At 31.2% G+C, this 16,838-nt stretch overlaps 1 protein-coding gene across 2 annotated transcripts in view; it reads right to left on the reverse strand.

Annotated features, from left to right (window-relative positions):
* The window catches only part of LOC145266372 (DNA topoisomerase 3-alpha-like), a 148,130-nt gene that overhangs the window by 10,067 nt on the left and 121,225 nt on the right, over positions 1-16,838 (reverse strand). For both annotated transcript variants that reach the window (XM_080121998.1, XM_080121997.1), the window contains exons 24-26: positions 15,724-15,800; positions 8,171-8,515; positions 3,672-3,762 (exon numbers count right to left, since the gene is read on the reverse strand). In XM_080121998.1, the coding sequence (XP_079978124.1) occupies positions 3,672-3,762; positions 8,171-8,515; positions 15,724-15,800 (513 nt within the window). The remainder of the gene's footprint in view (positions 1-3,671; positions 3,763-8,170; positions 8,516-15,723; positions 15,801-16,838) is intronic.

Genomic DNA, 16,838 nt, shown 5'->3' on the forward strand with positions numbered 1-16,838 from the left:
AGATTTTTCTGTGAAAATGATAATTCAGTTAACAAAAAATAATTTGGGGTATTCAAAAAATTTTTTTTATTATTATTGACGTAGATTGGTAAAATTACATATGCCAATAACGTTACAGGAGAGAAGTGTTGTATGCATTGGCTAAATCCATAATACAATAATAGTAATACAATAATACAATAGTATAATAATAAGAATATAATAAAACTAATGGTCACTACTAATTAGAATTCAATAGAAGACGACCGTTGCGATAACGCAAATAAATTTGAAAAGGTTGTCGAAAGAGGTGAAGAGTACTGGGGAGACTTGTTGTCAGTCAGACACCAAGGAACACCACAGGCTGTTTTCAAAGACAATTCCTTAATGATGGCCTGTGTGAATGCTCCCAGGGAGGAAGAGGAGGAGGAGAAGGAGGAAGAAGAAGAAGAAGAAGAAGAAGAACAACAACAACAACATCAACATACCAATACTACTACTATCAGTAATAATAATTCCAATCATACCAACACTAATACTACTTCCAATAATAATAATAATACCCCCCTATCAAACAGCCAAGTAGAGCCAAGGAGAAAGGAAAGACCGAGGAAAGAGAGCACTGACCAGATCTCCGCTGAATAAGTGCGAAGAGAACTGGGACCTTGGGGAGGCTTATTGCCACTCAAATTCCAGTGAAGACCAATAGCCGCTGCCAATAAGAAATCAATGGCAAGCAGCTGTTGCGATAATGTAAATTTATTTGCAAATGTTATCGAAAGAGGTGGAGAGTACTGGAAACCTGGGGAGACTTGTTGTCACTCAGCTACCAGGGAACACCACAGGCTGTTTTCAAGGAGAGATCTTTGATGACCTGTGTGAAAGCTCCTTGTGAGCTAATATAATAATATAATAATAATGATGATCTATTGGTAACTTTTAGTCAATCGTTTCCAAACTTTTCTTTCTGTCCTCATTTTTTTTCTTAAATGGTGCCATCAGGTTTTTGGAGTGTGCTATTGATTTTTATTTGCATACTCAAAATTTGGACAAAAAAAAAAAACAACTGTTTTAAAGAAGGGAGAGAATGTTGTGCGGTTCAAATGATATTTATAAATCTTCCAGCAGAGGTGCAGAGAGGATCAGTTGGGTTTCTGTGAGTCTCATATGTCATTATGTGATACTATGGACGCCCCGTCCCCATTCCTTGGGAGCCAAAACCTCACAAAGTATAGGAAGTGAATCATAAAAAAGAGGAAAAGTTGTTGAAAGTTAGAAAAAGCCATTAACCATTAATCATGGGGAAGTGATTCACCAAGGAACACAAAGTTGAGCAGTAATAAGCTGGGGGTGAGGGCGAGGATGAATCATTTCTGCTTATCACAGTCACTCTGAGATAAAAGACAATTTCTGATATTGATTCAATAAATTTAGGAGTTAGTTTAGAAACAGTTTCCAGTTTGGGACAATTGACGACAGTTGGAGATTCTCCGAGAGAGATTGGAGACAAGATCAAACAGTTTTAGCTGATGAGGGATGGCCTCGACAGATAACTAAAATGATGTGGGCATTAGCGTTGGTTTGAAAACCCTATATATAAAAAAAAGCACAGTACCTTCTCCGCATAAGTATCCAATCTATTCCGGCGTTGTTTTACAATTTGTCATTATTCTGCAAAACGATTCAGTTTACATTTTTGTATTATTACTGTTATCAACTTTGTTACATTTAGAAAAGATGTTGCAACTTGGTACTTGTACAGTTTAATCAAGACATTAAAAAATGAAAATATCGAAAAATGTAAAAATCCGTTTTGGACTGAAGATCTCCAAAAAAAAAAAAATTTCATTTAATTTGATCGAGTATGTTTTTTTTTTAAAGCGGAAAAACACATTCTTATGAGAGCGCGTTGAAGTCAGCCATTATGAAATTTGTTGAACACTCCATGGGAGATAAATCCATGTAAAGCGCCAATACTCCCTCTCCCCATCTTTAATACTAGCTTTTCTTCCTAAAAATCAAACCTTTTGCTCAGTATCATAACAAATTGCTTTTTCGCTGTAAAAAAAAAAAATAAAAATAAAAACTACTTGATGAAATTAAGTGAAATTTTTTTTTGGAGAACTTCATTCCATAATGGATATGTTACAATGTAACCTTTTTTTTGATATTTTCATTTTTTAATGTTTTGATTAAACTGTACAAGTACCCTTTGATTCAATAAAAAATATTGATGCTTGAATGTCCTAAATTATGAGATGAAAAAATGAACGAATCTCTTAGTAAAAGAGAGTTGTCTCCCTCAGGGCAATGAGAAATTGTAAAACAGTGCCTTTTGCAGTTGGCAGGGGATGGCTTCTTATTCCATGTCATGTCTTTAAAAAACTATTGTCATTAATAACTAATAAATAATTATTTAATCATCATTGTTTGCGATATCTAGAATATAAAGAGTAGTTTCTGTGTGTCTGTCTCTCTAAAAGTAAAAAAAAAACTACAAACTAAACACCCACAAAGTTGGTATATTCTTGATCAGCATTGCTCTGGATGAATAATATCTCAAATTTAGAAAAAAAAAATTCTTTGATCCTAAGCTGGCACAGATTTCGTCAGTGGATTTTCAATAATTTTATGTACTAAAGGGAAGTAAATCTGATTGTTTATCAAAAACCTACTTTCCAACTCATTCCTTGAAGAATCTATGTATATAAAGGAGAGTTGTATGTGTGTGTGTGTGTGTGTCCAGAGAGAGGAGTGTGCTTGGCAGAGAAGAAAAAGGAGGTTGGGAAGAGATAATGATAGACAAAGAAAATAAAGAGGTAAAAGTTTTAATAGAAATATGTTACAGTTTTGCTCCAGACAATGTCGGGTAGCCCTATTAGTTATATTATATATATATATATATATATATATATATATATATATATATATATATATATATATATATATATATATATATAATAATCACGTCATGTGCGCTTGAAAGCCAAATTACAATGCAATATTAGGAAAATAAACAAATATTTTACTCGCTTGATGAAAGTAAAGCAAGTAAAATATTTGTTTATTTTCATAATATTGCATTGTAATTTGGCTTTCAAGCGCACTTGATGTGTATTTTATTTATTCAAATTAAATCAACGTTTTATAATGGAACTCACACCCTTAACATTAATATAAAACAGAACCGCTAGCATGGTTAGCAGCAGCAGCAACCATATGACAGCTAACATATGCAAATGACCAAGCTGGCTGTACGAAGCGGCATGACAGCAGAGATAAAAAGACAGTTGTGGCCAAATAAGGGATAGAGAAGCAGGTGTTTGAGCCATGGCCGAAAAATAACAGCGCGCAACATGTGGTCATAGAAGCACATATTCAAAACATGACTGAAAAATAACAGCAAACAACACATGGATGATGAGAACATCTTAAAAAGACATGTCAATGCAAGAAATGAACTGTTTAAAACAAGAGGCAAAGTGTTGTTGGAAATATCAAGAATAAAAAGTGAGTTGAATTTCCTCCTTTTCTTTGTAATTGTGACAGACTCTAAATGCTAACATGTAACATTAAATATATATTATTATTTCAGAAACCTGAATAATAATAATAATCAGAAGCAAGTTGATTGCATATTTTATTGGGTACCTGTAATACCTCCCTCCCTCGACATGTCAAGGGTCACTTACTTCTGGTTGGTTCCAGTATTTGCCGACTGATCTTGCCATAGGAAGAAATCACAGCCGCCCTGCTGGGTTTTACATTTGTAGAACTGGCGTCCTGAAATTGCAGAGAAAAATAAGAAAATAAACAAAACAGATAAAATGCTATTTATCATAATTAGTGCCGTTTCCTTCGTCAGGGATGTGAATGACCAATGTCAGAAAAAGTTGAAATTGAGATGAATTTTTCAACTTACTCTTCTAATTCTGAGGAATGGGGAAGGGAGGGGGAGGAGCTATTGTTCCCCATCAACATCCTAACAGAGAGGTGGGGTGAGGTCATCTATTATATAAATCTCACCTGTCTGCTTAAATGTATGTATGTATGTATGTTTATATGTCTACCTAAAACTTTCGACAGAGGCGATGGATTTTCATGAGATCAGTCTCCTTTTGAAGCTCGATCCTTCAGACGATAAATATCGAAATATGTTGACCAAAAACATTCATTCCTTCATCCTCCACTGGGCAGTTTTCTAGAAGGAGGGTCGTTTTTTTCGCTAACATTTTTAAGTCATTCAAACCTTGCGTCGCATAAAATATGTTATTTCAACCATCCATGACGTTGCAATCGTGGTTGGTGCATCGACAAAGACTTTTTTTTTCACCTCCTTTTCCTTTGGCGTGTTAAGGGTTCGAGCCTGCTTACTACTCCTATTTTTTTTTTTTTTTGCTCAACCAATGCCCTTACACACACCTCCACTTTCTTTTCTGCCTTTGCGTCACGAGTTCGAGCCTGCCTGCCTTCTTTTTTTTCTTTTTTTGCTCAACACACACCTACAAACACCCGGGCAATGCCGGGCACCCAGGCTAGTTCTTTAATGAAACAAAGTCTTTCTAACTCCCCTATCCATCTTGTGAATCGTTTCCAAGTATGAAGTTAACAATAAATCAAATTGTGACTGAAAGCAAAAAAGAAAAACAGAAAAAAAAAAAAAAGAAGGAAGATAGATAGAAGGATAATGTGAAAGAGAGGAAGAAAGAGAAATAAAATGTGCCAAATTATGAAAAACAGGATGCAAAGCTCTAATGATTCGGCAGAACTCAAATTTTTTAAAGAAAAAAAAAACAACATTTTTTTTCTCCCTCAGAATTCAAAGAAAAAGCAGAATTCTACCTTTTTCTGATTTACAAAAAAAAAATGAAATTCTGCCAAAAATCCTTGTTTGTTCCACAATCACATCATCACAAGATTAAATATTGGCTGCATAAACAACATAAGGTTTAAAATGGAAAATTTCACGTAAAAATTGGTTGAAGCAAGAAAATGAACTTTTCCATTAAAGGCAAGGTTAGAAGTTAGGTTAACATGCTTTTTTTTAATTTATTTTTACTAATGAATCATTGCTTATCAAGGCCGAAAAGCCACTTAAGGCTAAAGATTTATAAGACTATCGATTGGCAATGTAAAATATCTTCAGATGAATCAAATGAATTTAAGGCACCCTAAAATTATCAACCAAAAATAAAAGACAATTTCTGAGTTTTCCAAAGAGGAGATGAAATGGATTTAGATGTAATTTATGGTAAAACATTACTGTTAAATGTAAACCACAGCCCAGAGCAAATAATAGCATTATTTGTTGTTCTTTTTAATGTCTTCACTACTTCAGCCACAAAAAAGAAAAGAATAACACCTCTACAACTGCTTACATCACCACAATAATCACTTTCACAGCTAGACACTATGACTCACTGAGTGAACTACATATTTTTTCTTAATGGAAATTGCTCCAGACAAGGCATGAAACCACTTGATGTAAGGATCTAAAAAAATACTAATTCAAGGTCAAAAATTGCCAACGATAAGTGTTAGATGGAATAGATTTTGACCCAGAAAACAGCAATTCTTCCTTCTTTGTCAGAAACGTTGCTCCTGGAATGTGAGGACTAAAGGACAAAATAAGGGAAGTGAGAGTATGTGTTAACAAGAAGATTACAAACCATCTCATAAGGATTGAAGAATTCTTCATGCAATATTACATATAAAGATTTGTATGCTAAACTAATGTTGAGATGATTAATCAAAATCGGAATCAGAAATTGGAAAAATATTAAATTTTTGATATATCGAAATTTTTAGCCTAATTTCCAATTGTGGCAAGCATGCGCGGAAGTGCATAAGAATTGTGTGCCAGTGTATGAGTCGGACCTATTGGCGGTGAAAAGTGAACCCGGACTCTTTAGATTGCAAATCAAAAGTCTACCAATGAGTTACATCCATCCTACCCACAGTGACGATTGAATTTTGCCCAACGATTATAAAAAACAAGCTGATAAGTAATTCAGTGGCAGCTGTAAAAGATTGTTGTGGCGTGTCAATTCGACAGTGTTGTTCGGGATCGTGTCATGTCGATCGATGGGGTTGTTCGGGATCGTGTTGTGTCGATCGACGGTGTTGTTTGGGATCGTGTCATGTCGATCGACGGTGTTGTTCGGGATTGTGTCATGTAGATCGATGGTGTTGTTTAGGATCGTGTCATGTAGATCGATGGTGTTGTTCAGGATCGTGGCGTGTCGATCGATGGTGTTGTTCAGGATCATGTCGTGTCGATCGATGGTGTTGTTCAGGATCATGTCGTGTCGATCGATGGTGTTGTTCAGGGTCGTGTCGTGTCGATTGATGGTGTTGTTCGGGATCGTGTCGTGTCGATCGACGGTGTTGTTCAGGATCGTGTCATGTAGATCGATGGTGTTGTTCAGGATCATGTTGTGTCGATCGATGGTGTTGTTCAGGATCATGTTGTGTCGATCGATGGTGTTGTTCAGGATCATGTTGTGTCGATCGATGGTGTTGTTCAGGATCGTGTCGTGTCGATCGATGGTGTTGTTCGGGATCGTGTCGTGTCGATCGACGGTGTTGTTCAGGATCGTGTCATGTAGATCGATGGTGTTGTTCGGGATCGTTTCATGCCGAATCATCTGGGGTGTTCGGGATTGCATGGATGATCCAATTCAGGACTATGCTGCCACTTGTAATATGAATATACATACATATTTATATTTCTTTTTTTGCCGTTCTCTCTTCCCTCGTGAAGCAACACAAACTTAGAAAATGATTCTTTTAATTATTTTTTTTGTTTAAAACTTAATTTTCCATTGCATATTAATAGAATGATAAATTGTTTACGTAAAAATGGCACTGAAAGAAATGGCACATATAAAAATAGTACAGATAAAAATGGCACAGATAAAATGACACTTGTAGATAAATGCAAAAAAATGGTATAAGTGAAAAATATAGATAAAAATCTCACAATGAGTTTATCAAATCAGTATTTTCAATCAATTACGCGGAAAAGATTGGAGAAAAAACAGAAAGATCTAACTGTGTAATCTAGTCTCCTCCCCACACACACACTTTTATATTTGTAAAAATATATGCATGCATTACCCAGAGTTTAATGGTAATCAAAAAAAAAAAAAAAATTAACTTTATAACCAAATATTTAGAAATTTGACAAAAAAATCGGAATCGGTAATGGTATCAGAATTGCAAAAAGTATTGGAATCATCACATTACAACAGCAAACATCTTGCTGCACAACTCCCCACTTCGGATATCCTTAATATTTTTTTGTTTAATATATAGTTTAAAATTTAACTTGAGTCTTTGGTGTTTGAATTAGTAAAGATATCTAGACTTCATTGAACAGACATGAATGTAATGGACATTTTGTGTCAAACTAGTGAGACTACCCGGCATTGCCTGGAGACATGTATAAAATGTGTTAAACATATTTTTATTAAATCAAGGTTAAACTATGTTGATTGGTCAGTATTGCAGAATGAAAATGGCACATATCAACATAAGAGGTTTTAAGTGGCATAGAAACAATGAAGCAATATTTCTATTTAGTGATTCAAATAATTTCCCCGATTCCTATACAATTACCGATTCTGATTCTTTATAAATCTCTAAATATTTAACTATAGAGTAGTTATTTTTTTCCCAATCATTGTAAAAACACATGTTAAATGTGCAGATATTTTCTCAAGCGTAAAAAAATACACTTGTAAGGTATGATCTATAGATTTTAATCTTACTTAGTTAAAAATCAATAAATATTTAATATTTTATCATTACTACCAGCAGTGGAAGATTTTGCATTTAACAAAATTGAATAGAAAAAGACAATTAAAAGAATCGTATTTGGCATTGAAAAATAGGTATAAGGGCATTGTTTTCAATAATTCTTTATAAAAAAAAAAAAGCTTGAAGGAGAGTTTCTGGGGTTAGTAGATGTAGAACAGTTGAGGTAGCAGGGTCAGTTCACAGGTGAAGGCCGAGAAAAAGATGGAAGAAAATGTTAGGGAGGAATTTGGATAAATAAAAGGGATAAATAAAGACCTGGCCAGAGACAGGTTAGGTTAGAATTGTTCAAATCCGTCGACATGCAAGTATGTAAAATGGATGTTAAACTGATGACGATGAGGAGAAAGATGAGGATGATGTAAAATTTCACCTGTGTTAGGCCCTTCTTTTTTGACAGTCAACAGAATGGCTTCCATGTTGCAATTACACATAATCGTGTTGGCATCGCCATCGTCTGTGGGCCGTTGGCGCCAGTTATTCGTTGGTGTCTTGGAACTCATCAGCCCCAACCCGCGAGACTGTCCGTTGTCTCTGTTTGATGAGTTTGTATTTGACGAGACTCTTCGGTTTGATGACGAGATGTTCGTATTTGATGAGGATCTTTGATTTGATGAATTTACACTGGAAAAGGAAGCCTCGCTGTTGTAACCACTGTCTCCAAGCATAGAACGGTCAGCATTTGTGGATGATGTTTGTAACCTTGGCTGCTGAGAAGCTAAACGAAAAAAAAAAAAAGGGGGGGGCACATAAAATGTATATTTTCAGTAAAATAAAAGAAAATAGAATTTAAATAATAAAAAAACAATGGTTATAGTCAGCTAACATACTTCCTAACTTCTGATGTGTCTGCTACCAGAAGCAATGACAAGGTAAATCAGTTCCTTCACTTTTATTGTTCTTCAATATTTCTATTGTGAAGCGATTTATTGAAATAAAATAGAAGAAAAGGACATTATTGAAAAATATACAATAAAAATTAACAAAATTATACGGATAAAAATAACACAACTAGTCTTTAATTGCACTTTTAATAACAAAATTAAAAAATAAGTTTTTATTTTATTTGAAATTTTATAAGAAATATGTTTATGAAATTATAAAAATACATTTTTTTTTACTTTTCAAAATAAAAGTTTTATTTTTGAATTTATATAATAAATATATGTTTATGAAAGTATAAAAATAAAATTATTGAAATTAAAATAACAAAATTTCAAACATCATAAAAAAAAAACATATCCAATACATAATATTCCCAAAATAGTTTTAAAAATTTTTTTCAATAATTCTTTAAAAAAAAAGCGTAAAAAGTGTTTTCAATAATTCTTTAAAAAAATTAAAATTGATTTCAATAATTCTTAATTAAAATAAGACCAAAAAAATTTTCAATAATCTATAATATAAACCTCACCTGTCTGTTTAAATGTATGTGTGTATGTATGTTTGTATGTCTGCCTAAAACTTTTGACAGAGGCGACGGATTTTGACGAGATCGGTATCATTTTGAATTGGCCAAAAACATTAATTCCTTTACCCTTAACCGGGCAGTTTTCTACAGGGAGGGTCGATTTTTTCGCTGACATTTTTTGCTAGTCATTCAATCCTTGCATTCACAACGTCGCTTAAAAGGCGTTATTTCGACCGCCCATGACATCACAAGCATGGTAGGCACATCGGTAAGACAGTTATTTTTTTTTTCACCTCTTTTTCCTCTGGCGTGTTACAGGTTCGAGCCTGCTTATTACTCCTATTATTATTTTTTTTTTTTTTTTGCTCAACCAACACCGTTACACACGCCTTCACTTTCTTTTCCGTCTTTGCATCACAGGTTCAAGCTTGCCTGTCTACTACACCTCTTGTTTTTGTTTTTTTGCTTAACACACACCTCCAAATACCCGGGGAACTCCGGGCACCCAGATTAGTTATTAAATGAAAAAAGAAAGATTGGAAAAACATAATTAAAAAGAGTAAATGCACAGGCATGAGAGAAAAAAGTAAAGGAACTGATTTGTCTTGTCATTGCTTAAATAAGATTTTTTTTTATTAATTTGCTAAAAATATAAATTTTATTTGAATAAATTAAATTAGATTATTTTTATTAATTTGCTTAAAATATAAATTTTATTTGAATAAATTAAATTAGATTATTTTTATTAATTTGCTAAAAATATAAATTTTATTTGAATAAATTAAATTAGATTATTTTCATTAATTTGCTTAAAATATAAATTTTATTTGAATAAATTAAATTAGATTATTTTTATTAATTTGCTTAAAATATAAATTTTATTTGAATAAATTAAATTAGATTTTATTTTTATTAATTTGCTAAAAATATAAATTTTATTTGAATAAATTAAATTAGATTTTATTTTTATTAATTTGCTAAAAATATAAATCTTATTTGAATAAATTAAATTAGATTTTCTTTTCATTAATTTGCTAAAAATATAAATTTTATTTGAATAAATTAAATTAGATTATTTTTATTAATTTGCTTAAAATATAAATTTTATTTGAATAAATTAAATTAGATCATTTTTATTAATTTGCTTAAAATATAAATTTTATTTGAATAAATTAAATTAGATTTTCTTTTCATTAATTTGCTAAAAATATAAATTTTATTTGAATAAATTAAATTAGATTTTATTTTTATTAATTTGCTTAAAATATAAATTTTATTTGAATAAATTAAATTAGATTATTTTATTAATTTGCTTAAAATATAAATTTTATTTGAATAAATTAAATTAGATTTTATTTTTATTAATTTGCTAAAAATATAAATTTTATTTGAATAAATTAAATTAGATTTTCTTTTCATTAATTTGCTAAAAATATAAATTTTATTTGAATAAATTAAATTAGATTATTTTTATTAATTTGCTTAAAATATAAATTTTATTTGAATAAATTAAATTAGATTTTATTTTTATTAATTTGCTAAAAATATAAATCTTATTTGAATAAATTAAATTAGATTTTCTTTTCATTAATTTGCTAAAAATATAAATTTTATTTGAATAAATTAAATTAGATTATTTTTATTAATTTGCTTAAAATATAAATTTTATTTGAATAAATTAAATTAGATTATTTTTTATTAATTTGCTAAAAATATAAATTTTATTTGAATAAATTAAATTAGATTATTTTCATTAATTTGCTAAAAATATAAATTTTATTTGAATAAATTAAATTAGATTATTTTTATTAATTTGCTTAAAATATAAATTTTATTTGAATTAATTAAATTAGATTTTATTTTTATTAATTTGCTAAAAATATAAATGTTATTTGAATAAATTAAATTAGATTATTTTTATTAATTTGCTTAAAATATAAATTTTATTTGAATAAATTAAATTAGATTTTATTTTTATTAATTTGCTAAAAATATAAATCTTATTTGAATAAATTAAATTAGATTTTTTTTATTAATTTGCTAAAAATATAAATCTTATTTGAATAAATTAAATTAGATTTTCTTTTCATTAATTTGCTAAAAATATAAATTTTACTTGAATAAAATTCAATTCCATCAATTTAAAAAAAAAAATCATTTTCACTCCAAACAAGGCTTATTACCACTTGGACATAAGGAGCTACTATTTGGGATCGCATCTAGCAGGAGACTAAGGGGAGTTGAGCAGCGAAACATTTACATGTTAGTACAGGATACAGGGAGGGAATTCCAAAGTCCAGCAATCTAAGGAAAGAAACTATTAGAGTTGAAGGCTTTCCGGCATCTAGGGACCTCAACAGTATTGGTGTGGAATTCTGCTGCTTATCGGGTTAATTAGGGTATGTATATCGAGGGAGCCCAAATGCTATGTGTTTGTCACAGCGCATTCCATTAAAATACTTGCAAAACAGGCACAGGAATGCAACATTGCAGTGATGGGACAGGAATTGGAGCTTGGCCAATAGTGCGAGATCTATTAGATTAGAGGCATTTGAAGGGGGGTTCTATTTAAGAGTGAAAGACTAAATTAAATTTAATTAAATTACTAATAATAAATTTAAATTTACATTTAATTTCATTAAATTACTAAAAAAAAAATCTAACTTAACTCCATAAGTATATTACTCCAAATATCATAATCACGTTGACACATCTGCATCTTGTTAAATCACTGAAATTAAACAATGCTGAGCCTGGTCAGTATCAGATGGGTGACCATTTGGGAATACCAGGTGCTGTATGTAGGAAGACGTCAATACCTCCTTGAAAGAACTGCAAAAACCTAATGTTATTATCTCCCCTTACAGAGATATACAAGCAACTGGGGACTGTTTGTGAATTTGATATTCCCTTAAAACATCCTCCTTTGAAGGAAGCCAATTCAACCCGCTTAAAGTGAATGCTGCTCTGGTACAGAATGGTACTCCAAATATATCTGCTTTATCATTATTTTCATGGCAAGTGCTCGACTGAGCTTCAATCTATGGTCCCCTCCTCGCCAGACTTTCACAAGAAACACTCATCTAGCTGAAAACACTATCAATAATTCCCCCCACTCTTTATCTGTGCCTAAACCTAAACGTAGATTCCATGAACAAAGCTTCTCTCTTAGAACTGCACACCTATGGAATTGTCTTCCATTTTCGTGCATTCCAGCTATGGTTGTCTTCAAGTCCAATGTAAGCAAGTTCTTGATGAGCCGTTCCACTTAAGTTTACAAATTTACCAAATTTCCATTACTAACGATTACTATATTGTCCAATTGACTACTGTACCCTTATCCTCGAGTGGTCTCTGCCCTTGATAAGTGGTTATGCCAATGTAAAAAAAAAAAAAAAAAAATATGCAATGCAAATTGAAATAAAATTCTGATTCAGGTTAAGTTTGTCGTCGATGAAAAGGTTGAAAAATATTCTATCCCATAAATTTTGAGAAAATCCTTTAGCTGCTTTTTACTGTTCAATGCCTGACACTACAGTCTTTTTTTTTTTTTTTTTTCTATAAAATTCATTGGGGAAAAATTACATTTCTTTACTTTGTTGGGGCATTAATATATAGATATCATTTTCTGTTAAAAAGAAATGGCAGAAACACTAGAGGATGACTTCTCCAATCTGTAGTGGAATGGGGACAAAAATGGATGGTCACATTCAATGCTGCCAAGACTAAACTTGTTTCCTTCAATAATTACAAGAAACCTTCTCTACCACCAATAGCAATGACCAAAGATTCTTTTTATCTGAAAATACATCTTTTAAACTCTTCAGCCTAACATTCACAGGAAACATGAGTTGGAACAATTACATTGAGAGCATTGCCAGGACCGCTGCAAAGAAGGTAGGTTCTCTCTACTGTGCTAGAAAACTACTAACGCCCAAAAGTATCCTGTACCTCTATAAGGCCACCATTCGCCCATGTATGGAGTATTGTTGTCATATTTGGGCTGGTGCATCTGTTACTAATCTCTCGCTCCTAGACAAGGTTCAAAAGAGAGTCGCCAACCTGATAGGTTCTGAACTGTCATCTAAGCTTCAGCCTCTGTCCCATTAACGAAATGTAGCATCCCTCTGCCTGTTCTACAAGTACTTTAACAATGAATGCTCTGATGAACTACAAGCACTTGTACCCCCTCGACATAAATACCTTCGACAAACCCGGCAAGCAACAAAATCCCTTCACAGTTGAGATCCCTAGATGTAAGACAGCCTTCCACTCCAGTAGTTTCTTCTCCAGAACTGCCAGAATTTGGAATTCTCTTCCCGGTACCTGCTTTCCCAACTGTACTGACATGCAGAAGTTCAAGTGTAACGTGAACCGACATCTTGCTGCCAAACTCTCCACATAGTACCTCTGTAGCTTATGTCCATGATAGTAGCCCCCTACATCAAAGTGGCAATGTGCCTTGTTTGGGGTGAAAATGTAATAAAAAAAAAAAAATTAAAAAATTTTATATGGCCGCTTTCCACTGTTGGTAATTTTCTGAATTAATTGCAATGGCACTTTTTGGTGTATTTTCTTATATATTAGGAAAAAAGGAAACATCTTCAAAAATTAGGAAGAATTGTCATGTAGAATTTTAATTAAAAATAAAAACCAGTTTTCGCATTTTGCCGATAAGAGTGAAAATACTAGTAAAACAGGGGAAGATAAATCAGTTTGTCGTTTAACCAAGTTATTAATGAGTAGGAGATCAGTAAAATATGAAAACCGATTTTTTTCTTTAAAATCAAAGTCACACAAGGATGAGAATAAATGAGACTGGAGTGATGAAGAATATTATGAAAGGATTGAATATGATGAATGAAATGGACAAAATCAGTTTGTCGTTTAACCAAGTCAATAATGAGTAGGAGATCAGTAAAATATGAAAACCGATTTTTTTCTTTAAAATCAAAAGTCACACAAGGATGAGAATAAATGAGACTGGAGTGATGAAGAATATTATGAAAGGATTGAATATGATGAATGAAATGGACAAAATCAGTTTGTCGTTTAACCAAATCAATAATGAGTAGGAGATCAGTAAAATATGAAAACCGATTTTTTTCTTTAAAATCAAAAGTCACACAAGGATGAGAATAAATGAGACTGGAGTGATGAAGAATATTATGAAAGGATTGAATATGATGAATGAAATGGACAAAATCAGTTTGTCGTTTAACCAAGTCAATAATGAGTAGGAGATCAGTAAAATATGAAAACCGATTTTTTTCTTTAAAATCAAAAGTCACACAAGGATGAGAATAAATGAGACTGGAGTGATGAAGAATATTATGAAAGGATTGAATATGATGAATGAAATGGACAAAATCAGTTTGTCGTTTAACCAAATCAATAATGAGTAGGAGATCAGTAAAATATGAAAACCGATTTTTTTCTTTAAAATCAAAAGTCACACAAGGATGAGAATAAATGAGACTGGAGTGATGAAGAATATTATGAAAGGATTGAATATGATAAATGAAATGGACAAAATTTGTTGAGGATGATTTTAGACAAGCATTTAATTTAATTCTTTTAATCTATTATTCCAGTATTCTTTAATTCATCTTATTGTTTTAATGTTTGATTCTATCAGGGCTTTCTGCGAGTGAAACAGTCATATTTGCGAGTGATTTTTTTTTCAAGTGGTGACTAGAAATAATAAAACACTTGTCTTTGGCGACTTTGTTTTTTTTTTACTGACAATATTCTAAAGCTCATTAATGAGTGAAAAACGTCTTTTCAACCTTTATATTTTTTTTAAAATAAAACAAGCAAAGTCAAATTATTTAAACAATAAAAGGTTTAATAGAACAGTATACTCCTTTTTTTTTTTAATGAAACCTGTCGAAAAAAAAAAAAGCATTTGAAGAAATTTGAATGTTTATAATTTCAAGTTTCAACAGAAAATTCGCTGCATATTTAGAATTACACTTATTTAGAAAAATACGGAAAGATCTTTATGGTGTACATATTCATCATGGAACGAAGATATCATATTCCAAAAATCACCTGGGTTTGGCTAGTAACTTTTCTATTTTGGCTAGTAAACGAAAATATTTAGTTGTAAAAGACCAACTAAAAATAAATTTGTCTGTAGAGCCCTGTAAAGGCAATAAAATTAAAGGTCAATATAGTTGGGTTTTTTTTTTTTATGCATATTTATTCACATTTGTTTTGCTCTCTTCTCTTTTTGTCTTTAATACATGCTGTACTCCTCAGCACAACTGTCGGTAATTTTAAATCATGACTTTTTGATGACTCTATATCATCATCATCATAATCGCAATAAAGCTCTAAACTAGCATTCAGTTCACTGACAAAATAAAAATCAGGCTGCAATTTCATTACACTTTGCATTTCACACACCACAGTCGAATGATGTATATTTACTGAAAATAATTCCGCTGTCATTCCTTTATTCCCACACTCTTTTCACTTTTTCAAGATTAAAAAACCAAACATTTTCTTACCGGTCGTTCCAAAAGAAGTTCGCAAACTCAGCGATTCCATAAGATTCTCATTACAACCACCGACGCAACCTACATACCTAAACAAAAAAAGCAGATTGTACTTCAATAACAAAAAGACATTATTAAAAGGTCAAGTGAAAAAAAGAAAAATTAATCAAAAACGAAATATTTTAATAGGAAATTAAAAAAATGAACAGAATAACAGAATTGACCCTGCATTATTAGTTTCAAAGAATGACAATAGAATGCTTATCTATAATTACATTATTGAAAAAAAAAATGCAGAAAAATCTTTTTAATGTATGAAGCCATATTCCAAAAATCACATAAAATTATCAAATACTTTTTTTTAACTAAGAAAATCAAATTCTATAACTAGGCGAGACGCAGTGATTGAATTGAGCATGATGTATAAATCAGGGGAGACAATTCAATTCGAACTATTGAGATCAAAATTAGCCTTATAATGGATACATTTAGCGTTAAAATCGCGAAAAAATTGTAATTTATTTATTTTTTTAGTTAAAAAAAAAAAACTTGTCGATTTACATGATTTTTGGAATATGACACATTCGTTCCGTGACGAGTACGTACATCATAAAGATTTTTCTGTATGTTTTTTTTAAAGTAAGTGTAATTCTAAATAAGCACCAATAATAGATTTTAAAAGAAAATAAAAAATAAATTCATGTGAGATCCATTTCAATTACTGCAAAACTGCTTTCATTTATAACAGTCTCTGTATGCATGCTTGAACTTAAGTTGAACACATATCTGAGGAAGGGAATTTTCCAGAAATATCATAGGATACAGAAATTTCATCAGGCCACACTCACAAAAGTACGAACAAAATGCAATGTTAAAAGTATATTAAAAATACATTATATATATATATATATATATATATATATATATATATATATATATAATGTATTAATAAAAGGTGAATCTGCATAGCTTGTTCTGCCACTTTATGTGTGAATTTGCTTCTTTTTGTGTCTATCCGTTACACCTCTATATTGTATTGCCTTCCATAAATTTCTTTTTATATACACACTAAACAATGCTTTAATCAAACTATATTAATCTCTTGCAAATTAAATGTTATTTGTGTG

This window comes from Euprymna scolopes, chromosome 41, assembly GCF_053919585.1.
Source record: "Euprymna scolopes isolate OS-2025 chromosome 41, ASM5391958v1, whole genome shotgun sequence".
NCBI classification, from domain to species: domain Eukaryota; kingdom Metazoa; phylum Mollusca; class Cephalopoda; order Sepiida; family Sepiolidae; genus Euprymna; species Euprymna scolopes.